The sequence below is a fragment of the Sciurus vulgaris genome, assembly GCF_902686455.1.
Source record: "Sciurus vulgaris genome assembly, chromosome: 3".
Taxonomy (NCBI): Eukaryota; Metazoa; Chordata; class Mammalia; order Rodentia; family Sciuridae; genus Sciurus; species Sciurus vulgaris.
The window spans coordinates 90441550-90463981 of NC_136463.1; the positions used below are offsets into that span (position 1 = coordinate 90441550).

The window sequence follows — 22432 nt, forward strand, 5'->3', positions numbered from 1 at the left end:
TGCTTAGTTTACAGGCTGTCACCCAGGCAACCATCCACTGTGTGTTGAGCTTAGAGAATTGAAAGCAGAACAATCTCCTCTAGGAAGGAAAACAAATGTCCTACACCCTTTCGACTTGCTGTTTGAGTGCTTAAAAAAAAAAGTTGGGCCCTTGGGTACCTCCATGGTTGACACAATTACCATTATCACCTTACTTACAGAGACTATATCTGGGAAAAGTATAATTTTGTAATCCTTGTCAGGTACCAAAAGGGTTCCTTTCCATATCTGAGGATAGGTCACAGAGCAAGAATCCAATAGATTTTGCCTGTGAACTCATTGTATTCTTGGATCCATGCTTGAAAAGCCAACACTGAATGGAAAATCCTTACATTAGAACAAGCTGGTCAAGCTTGTGGTATTCTGAAGCAAAATCTTTTGTAAGTTGATTGCATTTTTGTCTGACTCATAAATGGCAATAAGCCCACTGCAAAAGACTATGACTACAAAAACATACTCATTAGGAAGTAGACCCAGGGCCCTCTAAAACACAAGGTCAGCTGACATTTGTGTGTTGCTAGATTTTTTTTTCCTGCCACTTATTAAGAGATGCAGTGGTTTCTCTTCTAATAAAGACTGTATCATTACGTATTCTCAACTAAAGGTGGTGCAGATTTATATCCGGTAATTCTTGGGATGACATTAAAAACATGAAACCTTATTTCCATTTTGTTTTTATTCTCTATAATTATCCATGCTAATCTTTGTATTTTCATTATTTGGCCAATTTCTCATTTTAACTTCAAGATATTCTTTTTTGATATCCATCCTGAGAGGGAGCTGATGAGATAAAAGAACCCAAACCTGCAAGACATACTTGGGTTTCAGTCTTAGCTCCACAGTTGTTTATTTAACCTCCCTAATAGGTTTATCAATCTGTTAAATAGTTGATAAAAATCACCTTGATAAATAAGGGATGTTAAATTAAATGATCAATAGTTTTTATTTGGAACATGCTTGTAAGAAAATAATAATAATAAAAAATATTAAATGTAATAATAATTATTATAATTGTTATTGTTATTATTATTTGTAGTACTGAGTTTGAATTCAGAGTCTTGTACATGCTAGGCTAGTGCTCTGCCACATCCCCAGCCCTAAAGAATTATTTGTTGTTCATCTGGAATTTAGTTTAACTAGGTGTCCTGTGTTTTTATTTTTAAAATCTGGCATTCTTACTTGCTGACCTCCAGAGCCCTCAGTTGCACAGTTAAAATAATAGTGTCTTCCTGCAGGGTTGTTTGATTGTCTATGCAGAAAATCTAAAAGAATTGACAAAAAAAAAAAAAAAAACTCTTGGAACTAATAAACAATACAGCACAGATCTTTAAGGCAGTGAGACTATTCAATGATAAAGTAATGGTAGGTACATGTTGGTATACATTTGTCAAAATCCATTAATGCCTACACTAATAGTGAGCCCTAATGTCAACTTTAGATTTTAATATCTAGGCAATTAGTTAATAATAACATATTGATACTGATTCATCAATTGATGTATATTGCATCAATAGAAGATGAAAGTAAACTGTTTTTGAGGGGAGGGAAATTTGGAAACTGTGTATTTTCATATCAATTTTTTTGAAAAATTTAAAAATGTCTATAGTAATTTTTAGAAGAAAGACATTGAATAGGAAGCATTTTTACCTAAATAAAACCAGGAAATACTTGTCACCAGTAGATCTGCACTACAAAATGTATACAGGAAGTTCTTCAGAGTGAAGGGAAATGACACCAGATGATAAGAATGTGTGAAGAACACTAAATGTGGGGGTAAATATAAAAGGGAAAGTGATGTAAATGTTCTTAAGTAGTTGGAAGGTTCTTATATTTTATTAGAAGTGATACAGTGTATGTACATAAATAGTGAAAAGTGAAGAATGAATAGTTTCAGTTCTAGAATAACTAATAAAAAATAATGCAGAGGTAAAACTAGCAAACCAAAAAGAGATAAATTAAAATGCAATTCTAAAAATTTTTTAATTAACCCTAAAGGTAAAGAAGTAAAAAGGAACAAAGAATAGATGGGCAAATAGAAGACAAATAGTAAGATGTTGAACATCAACTCAGTCATACAAATAATTATATTGACTATAATTAAAAGGTAAAGGTTGTCATAATGGATAAGGAAGAATACACATATATACATATACCCTCATATATGCTGGATAAGAGACTATTTTCAATACAAATACAGATAGATTGAAAGTGAACAGAGGGCAAAAAGTACACCATAAAGACATCAACCAAAAGAAAGTTGGTGTGGTTATATTAACACTAAATAAAATAGATTTCAAGACAAAGAGTATTTCCAGAGACAAAGTGTTTCATAATGATAAAGGATTCAGCTTTTTAAAAAATCATAAAAATCATAAATGTGGAATGAAATTGACAGAATTAAGAGACGAAACATGAAAATTCCACAACTATCTCTGGACATTTTAACACCCCCTCTGGGGAATAATAAATAAATAAACAAGCAAACAAATAAAGGAAAAATAGAGACAAAGAATATCCAAACAGCATTATCAATCACTTTAACCTAATACACAAATGTAGAATTCTAGACCCCCAAACTCTAGAATATATATTATTTACAAGTGAACTAGGTATAGTTATCAAGGTAGATCACTTTCTGTGTCATAACCAGGTCTCAATAAATTTCAAAATGTTGAAATTTTTAAAGTATATAATATGACATCTAGTAAAATCCCAAATATTTGGAAATTATATAAACACTTCACGGAAACCCAGGAAACAAAGAATTCACCAGAGAAATTTTAAAATATTTTGAAATGAATAACAATAAAAATGCACATAACAAACTTTGTGGGATATAGTAAAAGCAATGCTTAGAAAGAAATTTATACCTTCAATAACTTTATTGGAAGAGAATAAAGGGTTGAAGCCTTTGGCCTTCAAAGATTCCATCTGAAGAAGCTATTAAAAAAAGAATGACATAAACCCAAATGGGTAGAAGCAAGGAAATAATAAAGTAAGAGCATAAACCAATGAAACAAAAATAGGCCAACCCTTCCCCCCAACACACACACACACAAATTTTCCCAGGGCAAGAGCCACAATCAAGAGAACATATTGGTTAAGAGCAATGGGAAAAACAGGGAGACTGTGGGGAAGACATCAATGATAATCCAGAGAGAGATGCCGGAGGTAGACTAGGTGACAGGGATGAGGAGGGAGGGAGAAATTGTTGAAGTCTTCATATACAGACCACCAAGTAAAAATGTTACTTGTGAAAAAGGAGCTGAATTTATTAGATTTGTAGAGTAAAGGAATGAAATGTCTCCAAAAGGGGCATTAGGAAAGGATAGTTGGAGTTTTAAGTCCCTGAGTTATACAGGGTATTTGGCAGGGAATTTGTAAACTAGGTAGATTACTTCAACTTGTCTTTAGAACACATGAATCTGTGTAAAATTAATATGTACACTTGTTTTGGAAGGAATGCCTCCTCATTAAGCTTAGTTTGATTCACACTTTGTGGTTTGGTGCAGTTTAGCTCTTTTGTGAGTTAGGAAAAGGATTGTTTTCTAAGTAGTGATTTTTGTTCCAGTTCTAAAGTAGACAATTTGAAATGAATTTTGGAAATAGAATTAACAGGACATGTTAAGGAGATTGAAATTAGAAGTTGAGAGACAGAAAGGAATCAAAGACAACTCTAAAATTTGAGACTTAACCAAATGTATTAATTAGGATGTCATTTACTGAGATGCAGATAACCGTATAGGAAAACTTGAGGCAAAAAAAGAAAATAAATAAAAAAAAAACCCCAAGAGTTACATTTGTACCTACTCAAGCATGAGGTGCTTGTTAGTCTTCCAAGAATTGATACTATGTAAGGCAGCTGGATAAAGCAGTTCAATGGGTGCTATTTGGGTGAGAAATAAAAGTTTGAGAGTCATACATATATGGATGAGATCAGGCCATGGGACTGGGTGAGATTACCTGAAAGTGTGCCTGAAGTAAAGAAGGGGCTCACCCATTCATTCATTCAACACCATATCTTATGTTTTTTTTTTTTTTTTTTTTTTTTTTTTTTTTTTGCAAATCATTACTCTCAGCACCAGAGAAATTTTAAACAAATGAGGTAGATAAATAAATAGTCAAGGTATTGTTAGATGGTTATAAATGCTATGAAAAAATTAAAGAGATAGAGACTCACAGTTATGGTAAGAGAGGAACTATCAGATGGCATGCTCATGTTATCTCTCCCTAAGAGGTGACATTTGGTTCATTACTTCAATAAAAGAGGCAGCCTCCTTTTGATGAGCCGTCAGAGAGTTCTAGGTAGTGGGAGCAGCTGGTGCAAAGTCACTGGGATGTGTATAAGTATAAAATGCTCAAGTTACAGAAAGAAGGAAAATGGTATTAGATTTCAGGTAGGAAGATATGCAGAAACCAAATTTTGAAGGGCCTAACACGCATATTAAAGAGTTTAACTTTATTCCAAGTATAACATGAAACCATTAGAGCATTTTATTGAAGGAAATGATAAAATCTGATTTGAGTTTTTAAAAGATCATATCAATAGTTCTATGGAGAAAAGATTGTAATGCACAAGAATAGAAGACAGAGATGAATGTAAAAGTATTTGGTACTTGGTTTGCCATAAGTACCTATCAATAAGTGGAAGTGTTCTAGGCAAAAAAATGTAAATAACTGTAAAAATGCTTTTAGTCGAAGGACATTCTTATTAGTACATTTTTATGGAAACCAAAGCAAAATGAAATAAAGGGACTTGGGAAATGACTGTTTGCCTGAGGGTCTCTGTCACTTATTTGGCTCAAAGAAACCAATTATGGATAGCATTTTTACACAGTATAATTAAAGATGATCTAGATCCAAAATTCTAACACTTTCATCTCTCCTTCATTTTGATTATAGTTAAATATGGAAAACTATAGGCTTAAGCTTTTTTCCTCTTTCCCATGATGATCTGGCAATGTTATGGGAGATACATACAAATGGGGCCTATTCACTTCTTTTTCCACATTTTTTATTTATGCATTATAGTTGTACATATTGATGGGATTTGTTGTTGCATATTTGTACATGCACACAATATGATTTGACCAATATCACTCCCCAGCATGGTACCCCCTCCCTTTTCCCTTCACTCCCTGTTTCTCATTCCTTCATCCCTTTCCTCTACTGATCTCCATTTGATTTTTAGATCTACCCTACCTTTCTTTTCCTTTTTCCTTTCTAGTTTCTGCACATGTGAGAAAACATATGGCCCCTGGCCTTCTGAGTTTGACTTACTTTGCTTAACATGATGGTCTTTAGTTCCATTCATTTTCCAACAAATGCCTTAATTTCATTTTTCTTTGTGGCTGAATAAAACTCCATTGTGTATATGTATCTTCATTTTCTTTATCCATTCATCCATTGATGAACCCCTAGGCTGATTCCATAGTTTGGCTATTGTGAATTGTGCTGCTATAAACATGGGTATGCATGTATCACTGTAGTAAGATGGCTTTAATTCCTCAGAATAAATATGGAGGAGTGGTATAGCTGGGTGATTTGGTGGTTTCATGCCTAGTCTTTTGAGGAACCTCCAAGCCAATTTCCACAGTGATTGTACCAGTTTACAGTTCCATCACCAGTGTAAATCACTTTTTATTAACTATATAAATATTGGGCAGGAGAGGCAGCTGGTCTGTGATCCATTTTTCTGTCATTACTGGATAGAGGTGGGGGCTCAAAGAAAGAAAGAAAAGTAAATGATTTAATATTGTAAACATTTGATAAATGGACCTCCTGGCAAATACATTATTTGCTAGGAGGATAGTCCTTATCTATGAAATGCTTTTTTGCAGGATACCCCCAATTGCACGGTGGCTTATGATAAATCCATGGATTTAAGAAGCATGGCTTCCAGAAAAATGTCACGTATTCACATATGACTATAAAGTGAAATGTTTCATTATAGAGAGCATGTATATGTCTTATAAGGAAGGAAGGAAGGACCTGGAAGCTGTCCTTCGTGTCTCTGATCTCTCACTGCTTGCCTGTGCCTGTTGACTGACTATATTCCTGAAATTACTAGTAAAACTTGATCCTAGGCCCAACTTTGATTACTTAAGACTGATTTGATATGATCCTTTGTATTCTCATGCACAATTTGTTTGGCTACTGAATGCAATTACTTTTGAAACATACCTTTGAACCTCCACCCATTATAAGATACTAATAACTTCAAGAGAAAGAAGAAAAGATAAAATAAATTACTGAAGACAACAAAGATAATATTTTTGATGAAAGGGGCCTTAGAATGGGAGTTAGGATCACTGAGCTCTCCCCCGCAAAGTTGTCTCGCTATGTGATTTGGGCTTAGTTTTTCCATTTATAAAATGAAAGCTGTGCTTAAGAAATACCCTCAGGTTCTAAAAACCTGGAATTCCAAAATAGTAAATAAGACAAACAATTTATTTATATAGAAAAACTAAGAAATAAAGCATAAAACAGTGGGCAAATCTTCTCTCCAGTAGTCAAAATGTTCAAAAGCCCACCCTCACACAGCTTTACTCCCAGGGCTGGCCTCTGTGAGCCAATATACTCCCTCCAATCCACTCTATTCCTAGGTCATTTTGTACTCCCTTATGACACTTAAGAGCCATCCTTGTTTTAGAGTTATTTTATCTCTTCATTAGATTCTAGCTTCTGGAGGACCAGAATGTGTTTTAATTATGTTTCTTCCATTGTGTCTTACATATAGAAGGTTCTCAGTAAATGTTTCTAGAACTGAAAATATGCCCAGGAGAGCTCTAAAACAGTGTGGAATTTCATGCATGGGCATTTTGCTCACTAGAGGAAAATCTCAGGTTCTCAGCAGAGCTATATTTTTATTACATTCTGGTTGGGTAGAGAGGAAGAGAAATAATTTCAGGAAACATTAGTGTCATATGAGATGCTGTATGAAAAGCTTGAAAGTGATGACAATTATAGTTTCAAATCCAATGATAGCCGTAAGAGAACACTATGAGTAATTTTGGAATGCTTGGGCCACCCCAGTGTGTATTGAGTAGAGAAGAATTAAAGGATTTTCAAGTTTTAAAAAGAGCTTTTCTGCTGAGGCAGCAGTGGTTTGAATTTGAGCTGCATCTTTGGCATGTTAAGTATGACCTATTTGTCCCTTCCAACAGAGTTGTGGGAAAAGGTGGACGATTTTTCAGGAATCTATTGCTTTTAAAGAACAAAATCCTTACTGTCAGTGGAAGGAAAAAGCAATAGAAGAAAAGAGGCATGACAAATAGGACATCTCAGTGGGCTGAGAAGAGAGAAAAGGCAGATCACTGAGTTCTAAGAGTTAGGGGATTTCCTGCTATTCTGAATGAATGGCTACTGGTTTTATTAATGAACATATTTTGCAACACAGAAAGCCATCATGAAGAGGAAGGACTTCCACTCTATGACATGGAGGTCACAGGTCCCAAATATGATTGGTCATCAGCTTCGTCAGGAAAGAATTTATAAAAACACACGTTCTTACAATTTCACAGAAAAACAACCAAAATATTTGAAATAACTCTTTACAGGAAATAAATACAAATGGCTAAAACACACATGTAAAATTGTTTTACCTCATTGGGAATTTGGGAAATACACATCAAACCACTGTTTTTTGGTTCAGCATATTGGTAAAATTACAAAAAGTTGTTAACATTAAATGCTGTGGGGGAAATACTCTAGAATGCTGATAGTGAGTATGTAAGTTAGTAAAGCACATTTTGTATATTACAATCTGTTGGTATCTGCTACATTTAAAAATGCACATACTCTTTAATCCAGCATTTCCATTTCAGTGTTATCCTCAAGTTATTCTAATACATGATCATGAAGGTGTCAGCAGAACAAAATTTTACACTAGTAGGTTAAAAAACTTTTACTATGGAGAAAATTATAAAAATGGTAAGTAAACAATATAGTATAATAAAGTCCCATTCACCCATCATCTAAGTAATGTATGCCCAAAGTCATACAGTTAATAAATGTCTGAACCCAGAACTGTTTGATCCTAAAAGCCATGAATTTATTTCATTTGGTGAGAATCTTAAAAAGTGAACTAGTAACTCTTCCTTTTATACATAGGAATCTCCCTGTTTGTATCTACATACATTACTTAGCAACTCACTTTTTTACTTAAATATATAAGTTGGAACCCATGTATTTTAAAAATCTCTTTCTTCCTTTTTTATATTGCTGCATGGCATTCCAAAATTCAAAATATGGATCTATTATTTTTTAACAGGTTCCTATGACTTGACACATAGACCATTTACTATTTATTGCTTCTACTAACAGTATTAGCTAGATGATGGGTGAATGGGACTTTATTATACTATATTGTTTACTTACCATTTTTATAATTTTCTCCATAGTAAAAGTTTTTTAACCTACTAGTGTAAAATTTTGTTCTGATGAGGAGGTTTGGAGAATATGCCCAGGAGTCAGCCCTACCACTGAACAGCTGTGTGAGTTGACAAGCTATCTTCCTTCTGCATCAGCTTCCTCATCTGTAAATTAGGGATGTATGATAACAGTATCCATCTCATAGGCTCTTATGAGAATTGAGTGACATACCATCTTATTTGTACAGATACATTGATTAAAAATGAGATTAAAAATATTTCTCTGTTTACAGATATGCATGTAAACACTTATGGAAAGATCTAAAAGCATTCACACAACTGGTGTCCAGTGATTGTATCTTGGGGATACTGCAATTGAAAGGTCAGTAAAGGAGGTCACTTATCTAATGCATATTATTTAAACCTCTTACAACGAGAAGACATTCCTCATACTTGCATAATACTTAAATAATCTAAGTTAAAACACAGATTCCCAGGGTCTATCTTTGGGGATATACAATAATAAATATCTCCAAAGAACAGACATAAATGGAAGATACAAGATTAACCGTAGAAACATAGCAGAAGCTGTAGAGATGGAAATTCTTGAATATTAGACTAAAGTGAATGTTCAAAATATCCAAAGGAAAAGATCATCACGCCCTGGGAGATGTTATTGCTGTGAAAGTAGTTGGTGGTACTTAGAACAGTGTGACACAAAAGAAGACCAGGATTAGATCTAAGATTTTGCATTTATTAACCATCTGTAATGGGAATACTTCACCATCTCAAGCAAGGAAAGATTGGAGATTAAATAAGAATGCACATGTGTAAAATAGTCACTAGTTGTACACAGATATGTGCACAGACAGAATGCTTAGTAGAAGATCCATGTTCTGTAAACTTGTACTCAGTTCTTAAGACTTTTTTTTTTCCAGTTATTTTATTTCCCATCTCTGGGTTCAAGATTCATGAAAATATCTAAAAAACAGAAACACAAAACTTGTGCAAACTAAATCAACCTGTCAGCAAGCATTGTCCTGTGTGAATCTGCCAGACAAGTTACTGGACTGGAACTGGTTGTTCTTGATTTATTATCACCTAGAAGAATTCAATCACTTTATATTTTAAATTTCCTGAAGGCAGGAACTTTTTTAAAATTTTTGTTTCCCAGTTTCTGGAAAAGTGCTGGCACATAGCAGCTGCTTTTAACAAATATTTACTGAATGACTGGATAAATAGTGAGTGAATGGAGACAGAATTATTTTTCTTGGAATTCTCTGGAGATCCCTCACCTGAGTGGCTGCTCTCTGATTTGAGAAATAGTGGACTTAATTTTTAGAATGCAAGATATTACGTGTGTATTCTGAAAAGTCACTAGAATATTTTTCTACCATTGATTTTTACAAAGAGCTTTAAGAAATTGGAAAACCATCACTCATCCCTTTCTAAACCATATTATACTTACTTACATCTTATCTCTCAGTCCTCAGACTGTGAAACCCCAGCAGGCAGGGATTATTATTCTTTGAATCCCTCCGTAGGATTGACCACAGTGCCATGACAGTCGACTCTTGATAAATATGACTGACAGAATGAAAATACGCTAATAATTTTTATTTAGAGAATTTCTCTTTGAAGTTTCTTGTTTTCTTAGTGTCTTCCTCTTCTAACTGTACCTTCTATTGCAATTATTCCATGGCAGCATCTTGGAGAGTTCCTGATTCTCTCTGCTCTGGGGCATCAAGACAGAGGAAGATGGTGTAGTCCCACAGCTGTTGCTCCTTTCACAAACAATGTTTGCTCTATCACTGTGACCTAATTAAACCGCTACGCTCCCACATTTCTCTGAGGACTAAGCTGAGGGTGATTTTTCCAGACTTCAAATCTCTTAAATTGCCTATGTGTCAAAATATCTCCCCATGGCCATTATTGGTAACACCTTGAAATAACTGAATTATACCAGAGAGGAAATGCACTTGCAAGGAAAAGCTCTTGCCTTTGGATATGGAGCAAAATAGCTCTTAATACTGAAGAAACAGAATCTTTTCTGCTTTGTGAACCAGTGGAAATCTAATAAAAGTGTGAATCCCCTGGGTATTTTACATCATTAGCATCCTGGCTTCACACTTCGATTTAACAAATAACTTATTTTAAAAATTTCTCCAGGGAGAAGATGAGAAGCCAAAAATATCCTGGAAGAAAATTTCACCTAGCAACCTGGTAGAGCTGCTTCCTAGAGTTTCTAAAATTTAACTTTATGCAGCAAAATCTTCGTGATTTTTTTTGTTTTTCATTTTGGTATGTACTTAAAGGAGGGAGAAAAGTCATGTCTTGCAAGTGAGCAACACTTTGTTTTTCATGGCTCAGTCATCATAATGCTACTACTATAACTGATCATCTATTCAATGCCAGGACATTGTGCTGTTGAACATATGAACATAGAACTTAATGTCTGCTATCTAGTATTAGGTGGTACAAAGCTCATTCTAATGAGAATCAGATTCAGGAGTTAAGTAATTTGCCCAAAGTCATACAGTTAATAAATGTCTGAACCCAGAACTGTTTGATCCTAAAAGCCATGAATTTATTTCATTTGGTGAGAATCTTAAAAAGTGAACTAGTAACTCTTCCTTTTATACATAGGAATCTCCCTGTTTGTATCCAGGTTTTTTTCTCCTCCTTGCTCTTCTCCAAAAGAGTCGACCTTACTACATATACTTCATTTCCTCCTGTTGCACATGCTCTGAATTCCTCCTGCTCCCTTGCTGCACAACTCCAGGAGGTGCTATTCACAAGGTGTTCTCTGTAGGGGGCGCCTATAGTCAGATTTCAGGACACATGGGAGTAGTGTTTCCTGGAGTTCTGTGATCACCATCTCTGTGGACTTCCTTCCCTCTCACTTTATTAAGAACAGTCTCCTTCAACCCTCCCATCTCTCCTTCATCATTAATCTCTGTACTGGACCATTTCAATCAGCATACAAACATGTATATTGTTCTCTGCCTGAAAGGTGAACAAACAAAAAGCCAAGAACCAACCAATCATCCATGACTTTACATTCCTCTCACTTGCTTTTTCAGCAGTAGTCCCTATCTACCATTTACGAATGGTCTCCTCTCTCAGGTTCTGTGCCATCTTTGTTCTTCTCCTATTTCTTTTGCCATTCCCTTCCTTTATCTTTTAAAAAAAAATTGTGCTAGTTATACATGATAGCAGAATGTATTTTGACACATTGTACACAAATGGAGCAAAACTTTTCATTCCTCTGGCTGTACATGGTGAGTCACACTTGTAGGGTAGTCATACATGTATATAGGGTAAAAATGTCCATCTCATACCCCCATCTCACCTCCACACCCCCTCCCCTTCCCTCACTCCCCTCTGCCTAATCCAAAGTTCTTTCATTCTTCCCTAGACCCCCCGCCCCCACATCATTATGGGTCAGCATCTGCTTATCAGAGAAAACATTTGCCCTTTGGTTTTTTGAGATTGACTTATTTTGCTTAGTATGATATTCTCCAGCTCCATCCATTGACCTGCAAATACCATAATTTTATTCTTCTTTAAGGCTGAGTAATATTCTGTTGTGTATATATACCAAAGTTTCTTTATTCATTCATCTGTTGAAGGCATCTAGGTTGGTTCCATAGTTGTGTTACTGTGAATTGAGCTGCTATAAACATTGATGTGGCTGCATCACTGTAGTATGCTGATTTTAAGTTCTTTGGTTGTAAACCGAGGAGTGGGATAGCTGGGTCAAATGGTGGTTCCATTCCAAGTTTTCTGATTTCCTTTATCTTTTGCTGGGTGCTGTCCATTCTCTAAATATAAAATTCTTCGGGGCTTAATGTGAAGGGTCTTTTCTTTACTTTCTATATTCTTTTCTTAAATCACCTCTCCTGTTTTTGTGATTGAAAATACCAATGCTCATGAATTTATACCTTCACCCCAGGTCTTGCCTGAGTCCTATTCCTTACCTGATTTTCTTCTCCATAACTGCCCTGGAGTATCTTACAAGCTTGTCAAGCTTAACATCTGCCAGACTGCACTCTTTTTTTTTTTTTTTTTTCCCCATGCTCCTTACAGCCTTCCCTCATATGGTTGCTTAGGCTAGAAATTTGAAAATTATTGATTCCTACATTTCCCTCATTCCTGAATTCAATCCATTAGCAAGGCCTGTTAATCCTGTCTCCAAAACTCCTACCTTACCTCATCACCCTCCTCAAAGCCTAAGCACCATCTCTCTTGAATTATTTTTCTCCTGCTATTTCTACTTCTTCTTTTGCTCCTTTCCCATCTATTAATCACAAGGTATCCAAACTTTTGCAAAATGTAATTTGGATCACATTGTACTCTTGCTTAAAACATTTTAGACCTTCATTGTACTTCAAATAAAATTCAACCCTGGTCTAGAAGCCCCTATTTGTGCTGGCCCATTTCTCTCTCTCCAACTTCATCACAGAGGTTGTGCTCTAGTTACAAGACCCTTGTTCAGTTCGGCAGAGCAGATTTTCCTATCTTCCAATCTCTAGACATGCTCAAAGCCTTTCCCACCCCTAACCTGGCTGCCTCCTTTCTATCCTTCAGCTCTCCTCTAAGATACTCCTTGTCAAGATTACCTTGACCTTTATGTTGCTGATAGTGATACTGATACAGATTGTACCTCTTCCTGTTCATGCAGCAAATTTCCAGCTTTCCTAATAGGCCCTGAGTTCCTAGAAGCCAGAGATTGTATTCACAATATATCTTCACATTCCTGGAAGCTAGCATAGAGACTGACATGTAATAGATATTTAATAAATGCTTGTAAATGAATAAAAGTGCAAACTGAGACCTCTTGGGATAGATTACTGCAGTAGTAATTCAGCCCCTCACTTTTGTACTGGACAGAAACTAGAGGAGCACCAAGAGACAGGAGTGCAAGATTTGGCACTGGCAATAATTGTTGTCAAAATTCGTCTGACCTTTAGTTTTCTCATCTACTCCGTCTATACCACCATATCTTTTATGTCCCTAACTTTAAGTCTTTTTATGACTGAAGATGCATTTCCTAGTCCACCACCTCCAGATTATCTGTGGGTTGCAAATTTCATTAAATAAGATTAAATTGTAAAAAATTTAATTATAAAAAGCTTCAAACCTAAAACAAAGTATAGAAAATAATATAATAAACACCCACGTACATATTACTGACTTAAACAATTTTTGACTCACATCTTTTCACTCCCATCCCCACTCATTTCCCCCTTCCATTACTTTGAAGCAAATCTCAGACAAAGTATCATTTCACTTGCAATATTTCAGTATGTATGAGATAGAATTCTTATAGCTGGCATTCCTTCTGTTCCTCAATGGCTTAAAATGAAGCATTCATTGAACGGCATGTTGTTCTTTCCTCAAACCAGATGATTTTTCATCACTTAACCCAACTGGATAAGTTCTTTAGGGGGTGTGGTGACAGAAATTGGTGGAATTTTATCACCTACTTCAGTGCCTGGCAATCAAAAAACATTATATATATTATATATATTATGAAAATAATCCCAATGTGCTTTCGGTTTTTTAAGACAATCTTATCTACATGAATCTAGGACCTTGTCCTATCTTTCTTCTGGTACTTTCCTGTAATCACTTACAGTACAAGAAATTTTCAAATATCATTAACCCATCAAGACAGGAAGAGAAAGCTAAAGCCTTCCTTCCCCTGGGAACAAAGAGCATTCTCCAGCCTGAGGACTCACCAGCAGAAGGCCGCGCCTCAGGGGCGTGGTCCAGACGATGCTCCGCCCACTGTCGCTCACCGGCCCCCGCCCCTCGCTCTTGCGCTCTTCTTCCCGGCAGTCCCAGCGACCGACCCGGCGCGCCTCAAGATGGCGGCTGACAGTGAGGTGAGTTCTCTCTTTCCTACCATCCCTGTCACTAAGTTCGCGTCTCCACGTCATCGCTCTGGAGCTCAGTATCTTTCTTTTCTTCCCCTTCCCGCAGCCCGAGTCCGAAGTATTTGAAATCACAGACTTCACCACTGCCTCGGAATGGGAAAGGTGAGTCGCATCTCCGGTCACCAGTACCCTGGGCCCTGGCCTGCCCCGGTCACTTTCCTACCCCAAACATAACACGTGTGACGTCGCTTCTGTGAGAAAAGTAAAAGCCGTGGGCTCCAAGTCTTTGCCTCATCCCTTCTTTGGTTAGCTACAGACCTCTTCCGCGTCCCGAGTCTGGCAAGTCCCGGCCCGCCCCCGTCGGCCGAACCCTGACTGTCAGGCTTTTAGAAAAAAGTTTTGTTTACTTTTATACCACTTTTACTACACCTTTGTCCACACGCAAAAATCATTTCCGAGACTACCACTACCATTCCTATTTTCATTTCTGTTTAATTCATTTAATCATAAGCAATATACCTCGCAGCTGCTTTTTTTCTTCCTGTGAATATTGGTATACCATTTTCAGGATGAGGCCTTTCTCAAGTGTTTGATGGTTGTCCATCTGCTACGCTCCCACCATCTCCATCTTGTCTTTTAGAATAACCTTTTTACAGAGTCTGCATATGGCTTTGGAACGTTTTGATTTGGGTTGTAACATTTCAGTGGGTAATGTGCCCAGGCTTCCTGTGCCAGTCAAACTCAGAGGAACAGCTGTGTGAGTGGAACCGTTGTACCATTGAAATTAGTGGAAAGCCAGGTTTGTGGGGGAGTGATAGCTTAGTTTGAGGTTTTGTTCGGTGTCACAGAAACCCTTCAGTTTTGTCAGTGTTGAGGTCAGTATTTAGATTGTTGAAATCTACATACTTTCTGATTGGGAGGTAAAATTTGTGAATATGTAATTAGATGGCATAGGAAAATATAAAAAAGTTCCTGCTGGAATAATGATTTGACTTGTAGTGTTCCCGTCTCTCAGTCAGTAAGACAACCACACTGACAAAACTATGCTGAACTGGTAGTGTTTCCAGAGTCCTGAGTCGCACCAAAGGGAACCACCCCCTCCCCACTTCATCCTTATGTTTAAAAACAAAAGAACCCAAACTGCAAATAGTTAAAATGTAATCCAATTGGCACTGAACTATAAAAATAGTAGTTTAAATAGGGATGATATTGTTTTGAACTACAACATTGCTGGAGATACATTTGTAGAAAAGATAGGAAATTAACCGATTTGAAAATAGGAAATAGAACCTGGGTGCTGGTGCTTATAGTCCCAGCTAATTGGGAAGCTCAGGAGATTAAGACCAGCTGGGCAACATAGCAGACCTTGACTCAAAATAGACAAGACAGATAGGGAGTGGGTTGGTTTGACATGAGAAGGGCTAGACGTCGGACTAGGACAAACAGGTGAGAATGAACCTTTCTGACTTCTTGAAGAAGTATCTCCTGTTGTCAGGAAACAATTGATTAATATGGAAGGTGAGAGAGACCAGGTTGTAGATAACCTCCAGAGTTAAGTGAAGGAATCTAGGTTCTATACTTTTGACCAGTGATTTTCAATTTTTAGTGTGCAATAGAATCACAGATTGCTTGGATCTATTTCAGAATCCCTGATTCTGTAGGTCTGAGGTAGAACCCTAAAATTTGCTTTTATAACTTGATCCCAGGTAAGGCAGATCCTGCTGATGAGGAAACCACACTTAGAAAAGAACCAATGCTTAAAAAAGTAATGCCAGACTCTTGATTTTAGAGTGGCCAGGTGAGGCAAAATGAAAGCGAGCATCTTGCCTTGATTCATTGTTAGGGTGGTGATTTGAGGACTGGAGGGAAAGGGAGAATTAGAAAGGAGAATTATAAGATATTTCAAAGGAGATTTAGATGAATGAATTTGATATGTATGAGAGTGGAGAGAATCAAATATGGAACTGCAGTTTCTTGCCTGAAAGAATGAAGATAAAGAAGTGTCAGAGTGACAGAGCAGTTTTGGACTTGTTGAATTTGAAATTAATATCTTGAAGGTAATTAGAAAAAGCAATTTGAATTTTGGAGGGTGGGGTGAGAAAACAGTGTTTTGAATGGAAAAATGATCACTTCCCTAGTTAAATATTTAAAATATTCTGAAGTTGAATATTAAATCATTTAGTTTTTCATATGGAAATAATTGTTATGAGGATCATCACAAAATAGGAAATTGGGTTTTTGGCTTTTATGCTCTTGTTCGTAGAGTGGAACTGAGAAAAAATGTTAAGACTTTGAAGCTGTGTAAAACTTGAGCTAAACAAGATTATTTCTGCTTTTATTCTATATTCATAAATCAGGCTATTAAACTTATAAGCCTTTTATAATCAAAATGTTAAAATATAAAAATTACCTTTTAAAAGAAATTGTATAATAGGAAAAAAATGTGCAGTTACATATTTAGAGAAACCTTTTTTTCCTCTGTCCTAGGTTTATTTCTAAAGTTGAAGAAGTCTTGAATGACTGGAAACTGATTGGAAACTCTTTGGGAAGGCCACTTGAAAAGGTCAGATTTATTTGCTGATGTCATTGAATTAGTATTTACTTTGAAACCTCTGTTTTTAAGTTCTCAGTTGTACTTGGCACATTTGAATTAAACATTTGATTTTAAAGTTACGTATAATCTGTAGAAATCTGTAGAATTTGTGGCAAATGATATGACATTTATGAATTGATTTTTAAATAATAAAGCTTTATATATATACGATGTCATTCTTTGTGAGTGATTTTATTTGTTTCATCAGAGGTTTACTTTTCATTTGTCTTATCCCTTGGAATGTTAGAATTCTTTTTTCAAAGTTTTTTAGTTGGTCACAGAAAAATTGCACTTACCAACTTCTTGTGTAGGGTGTTTTACGAGGAAACACTCAGTTTCCTTAAAATTAATGAGGAAAAATTTTGGTTTTATAACATACTGTTAGTTAACAGATATTTTACCAAATTTTTGTATTTTGATACCACTAACAATAACCACCTCCTCACCCATTTTAATTGTTTTTTAGAATTTTACGAAAGAATGAAAAAATTATTCAATATTGAAGTAGAACTCTAATTCTAATCAAAAGTATTGATAGTTTTACTCACAAACCACACTCAAATGTTTCTTGAAGACTGTATTCTGGGGGCTGGGGTTGTGGCCCAGTGGTAGAGCACTTGTCTAGCATGTGTGAGGCACTGGGTTTAATTCTCAACACCACATATAAAAATGAATGAGATAAAGGTCTATCAACATCTAAAAAAAATTTTAAAAAATGTATTCTGAGAACAAGCCTAGTTTTTTGTTGGATTTACTGAAGGAATCTAACAATTTTATCTTAACTTATGTAGGTGTTTACCACATTAAATTCATTTGAAGTAAAATCAATCATTCTTTTTATTATTTATTAACTCCGTAATAGTTTAACTGCAATTTACACTCTGTAAAGAACTCAAGTCTCATTATTTGTAGGGGTTTTTAGCTTGTGATGCAGAACTCAAGGCTATTAAGAAAAAAACCACATTGGGGTGTTTTCTTTATCCATATGAATATGAGCAGAAAAAGTAACACTACCTATAGAAATCACACATCATTTAAAGATTTTTTTTGATTATGTAAATTGATTTACTATATTGTGTTTTTTGTTTAAATTTTTTAATAAAGAAAATGTGAAGCTCAAACTGATTTACTCTATTCCAGTTGAAACAAATACATGACAATTATTATATTCTAATAAAATTAAAGGCAAAATAAGCTGGATATAGCTTATTTTTGATTTGCATTATCAGAAAGAGAGTTGAACCAGGTACTTATGAGCTCTAATATTATCTTCTTTAATTATTTGATTTATGTGCACTTACTGTACTGCTATGTGCCAGATGGAAGAAGTAGTGAACAAAATAAGGCCCATGCTGTTGTTAAAGGTAAATTCTAGTGAAGGAGAGAAGTAATAAAAAAGTAAATAGATCAGACTAAAATACTAGATTCTAAATTCAATTTGGGATTTAAATTGTTAATGTGTTTACAGTAAGTAGCATAGTACTAAGCACATAGAGACTTAAGAAGTGTTACTAGTTGCAGCTGGTTTCTTCCTACTGGATAGTACATAAATACACATGGAAATCACAAGCTATTTCAAAGTGAGCTATAGAAACTATTACAGATAAGATTAAAGAAAGCATAAATGGCAGGGATTATTTGTCTTGGAAAAGATAGTCTAGATAAGGCCTTAATAAGAGACTTTAATTTATGTGAAGAACAGCAATTACTAATCCTCTTTCCACTGAGGAGGAATTAAAAAGTTTTAAAAACTTTATGGAAAATTTCAAATAATATGTAAAGTTTACAAAATAGTGTAATGAACCCCATAAGTCCATCACTCAGTTTCAATAATACTCTGCCATTTCTTATTCTGTAGTACCTCTGCTCAATTCCTTACTCCTATAAGATTTTTAAATAGTTCTTAAAAACAGAACTTACCTACAATTGTAATAAACAAACTGTAATTGCTTAGTTTTAACAAACACTTGTACTGATGTATTCACACTCCTACCAAGATAAAGGACATTTTGTCACTCTCGAAAGATCTCTAGTGACCCTTTCCAATTAATCCCCATGTCCCTAGGCATCTGCTGTTTATTTTATATGTACCATAGATCACTTTTCTTTGTGCTAGTTTCATATACAGTTGTCCTGTTTTTGTGGGGGATCAATTTCATGACCCTCTTAAATACCAAAATCTGATGACCAAGTCTCTTACATAAAATGGTATAGTATTTGCAAGAATCTATGGACATTCTCCTGTATACTTTATATCATATCTAGATTACTTAATATATAGTACCTAATACAATGTAAATAATTGTTACACTGTATTGTTTAGGGAGTAATGACCAAGAAAATGTCTGTACACATTCAATAAAGATGAATTTTTTCAAATATTTTTGATCCAAAGTTGGTTGAATCTATAGATGCAGAACCTGTACTTGTGGAGGGCCTACTATATTTGGTTATCATGCAGTATATGTTTTTGTACCTAGCTTCTTTGACTCATCATAGTGTTTTGAGATTTATCTAGATTGTCCCATGTATCAGTATTTAATTTTATTTTACTGCCATGTAGTAGTCTTTTGTAGGAATCTACTGCCCTTTGTTTTACTTATTGACAGTGTTATAAATAAAGTAGAAAATTCTTATGGGAGGTCTTTTGTGTATTTACATTTTTGTTTCTTTTGGGTAAATACTTAGAAGTGGAATTGGTGGACCATAAGATTGGTGTATACTTTATAAAAAACCACTAAAGGGGCTGGGGGAGATAGCTCGGCTGGGGAGATAGCTCAGCTGGTAGAGTGCTTGCCTCGCAAACACAAGGCCCTGAGTTCAATCCCCAGTACTGCAAAACAAAAACAAAAACAAACAAAAAAACCACTAAAGGCTTTTGTGCTATTTTATTCACCCAATAGTCATACGTGAAAGTTTAGGTTGCTCTACCTTCTCATCAACAGTTTTCGCTCTGTACATTTTGATCATCCTACTTGATAAGTAGTTTGTGATTTTATTTGTATTTTTCATTGGTTTTAATTTTTCTGTGATGAATATTGATATTGCCCACATTTTTCATTTGCTTAGTAGCAGTTATATACCTTCCTTTGTGAGATGTCTATTCAAATTCTTTGTTCATTTAAAAATTAAGCTGTGTTTTTACTGAGTGGCAGTTCTTTTTTTATATTATGCTTTTAATTTTTTCTCACATTTTTTTCTTTAAACTGGTTCTTTTTAGTTACACGTGCAATAGAATGCATTTTGACATAACTATAAAAGCGTGGACTATATCAGATAGTTTTGCCAGGTTGTAAAGGTACTCTTAGTTTTCTTCTACAGGTTTTCTCATTAGTTTATCATTAGAACTTTATGTTCTCTGACAGTGATATATGTAGGTGTGTTTTCTTCATGTTTTTCCTGCTTGGGGTTAATATTGGATAAGATTTCTTTGGGTGTGTTTCATGACATTGGAGAAATTAAGGTAATTATTTATTCAAATATTTTTTTGGCCCCATCCTCTATTCTTTTTCTGCATCTTGAGTTGTACTTATGTTTGACCTCAGTACTGCCTCAAAGGTAGTCTCTACCATTCTGCTAACCTCAGTCTTTTTGTCTCTCTATTTTAGTTTGGATAATTTCTTATGATTTTGAGTTCATTTACTCTTTCTTCTGTTACCTTCAACTTGCTGTTGAGTCCATGTGTGGTATATTTTTCAATTTGGTTATTGTGCCTTTTAGGTCTATAATTTCCATTTGGTTCTTATAATTTGTTTCTTTTAAGATTACTTATTTCAATTAAAGTTTGTTTTGAAAATGTTTCTTTAGTTCTTTAATGTATTTCTTATGGCTAGTCAAAAGCCAGTTGTATTACCTAGATCATCTTGGAATTGGTTTCTGTTGACTTTTTATTCTTCCTTCAAAGTAAGTCACATTTTCCAGTTTTTTATTTGCTTGACTTTTTGTGTTTGGTTGTATATCTAGTAATTTTTAAACGTTAAGCTTACATTATGAATGAAATGTAAAGACCAAGTATAATCTGTATTTCATTATGTAAGCATACATTTTCATTGATAAAATTTCTGTTGTGTTCCTATGGAATTACATCAGCATAAATTTTCATGCATATGACTCATATTCTGTTGGATTCCTCTGAAGAGTTTTTGGTTTTGTTCTTTTGATTCAGCAAACACTTATTTTAGCTGCTTTAAAATTCCATCCCATTCTTAATGATGCCAGCAGTGCACTTAAATGTCCACTACTCTCCACTGCACATGCAGTCAGATTTGGGGGTTTACTCCCTTATTGACTTCTTTCCTTCAAGATTTCTTCACCTCAGTTTTAGAATTGCCTTGAGTTCTATTATCTGTTGACTAAATCCAGTGAAGTTTCTCATTCTACGGACCTGAGTTGTGCACAGATTAGAGTTCCCTTAGATCGGCAATTGTATTGTGTGATCTAAAGAATTCCTCTTGGTCCCTAAGAGCTTCTGAAGGGTTGTCAAGGCCCTGCCTTTTCCAACTGCATTATGTTTGTCAGGCCAAAATTTCTTTCTGTAAGTATTTCAGTCAAAACAATGGATTGCAAATATTGAATGCAGAAGCACATGGGAGGATCCTGTTGTCTTTTTAAAAACTATACAGTAAAAAGTTTTGCAAAAATGTAAAATAAGGCTACTGGTTAACATTTTTTTCTGGAAACTAGAACTTTATGTTAACATATAACAAGTGTATTATCATTTTAAATTAATATTTATGGGGGGGTGCCAGGTTTGAACCCAGGTCTTGGTACATGCTAAACACACGCTCTACCACTGAACTACACTGCAAGACCCTTCCTTTTTAACTTATACTTTCGGCTTCCTCAGTAATTTTATGGATAAGAAATGAGCATTGAGTTCATGTGGCAATTTGTCCAACCGTTGTGCCAGTAGTTGGTATAAACAGAATTTAACCTAAGTCTCACTTGTCTTCAGAACCTACAGATTTCTTAATTCTGTCTTGTCTTTGACTTCAGAAGTTTAAGTAAACATAGCACTACTTAAAGCAAGTAATAAAAAAGATTTCTAAGGCAGATTTTAGATTTTAGTGTCTTGGACTTGATAAGATAAATAAAAATCTTAGTGGTATAAGTATCCTGCTTGAAGGAAAGGGCATTAAACTTTCAAATTCCTTTTAGCTTTATAATTTTATGGTTCAATGCAGCTAGTAAAAATTAAAAGTACTTTTTATGAAATGTTAAATTTAGGTATGTCATGAAGTGGTGGTAATAGAATGATGTAGTCAGTGACTGGCTCTTTCCCCTCTGAAAAATTCATGGAAGAATCATTAACTTTAAAAAGTATAGAAATGAATTCAGATTTTTCATACCCGCTCCACACATTCAAATGACACTTCTGTGCTTAGGCTTCGTACAATACATTTAAAATAAATTTGAACCAAACGTTTTCTCTAGTTTGAAAAACTTCTCAAACCAAGTTATAACAATAAGTCAAATCTTGGGATTGATACAAACTTTATAAATAATTGAGACTCCTTTATTTCCATTCTCTCAGAACATTTGGGTGT

General features: G+C 35.0%; 1 protein-coding gene across 3 annotated transcripts in view; it reads left to right on the plus strand.

The window, feature by feature from the left end:
- Positions 1 to 14250: 14250 nt before the first annotated feature.
- RAB3GAP1 (RAB3 GTPase activating protein catalytic subunit 1) overlaps positions 14251 to 22432 on the plus strand; it is a 102003-nt gene continuing 93821 nt past the window's right edge. For all 3 annotated transcript variants that reach the window (XM_079135620.1, XM_079135621.1, XM_079135622.1), the window contains exons 1-3: positions 14251 to 14302; positions 14400 to 14455; positions 16781 to 16856. In XM_079135620.1, the coding sequence (XP_078991746.1) occupies positions 14285 to 14302; positions 14400 to 14455; positions 16781 to 16856 (150 nt within the window). In that variant the 5' untranslated portion in view covers positions 14251 to 14284. The remainder of the gene's footprint in view (positions 14303 to 14399; positions 14456 to 16780; positions 16857 to 22432) is intronic.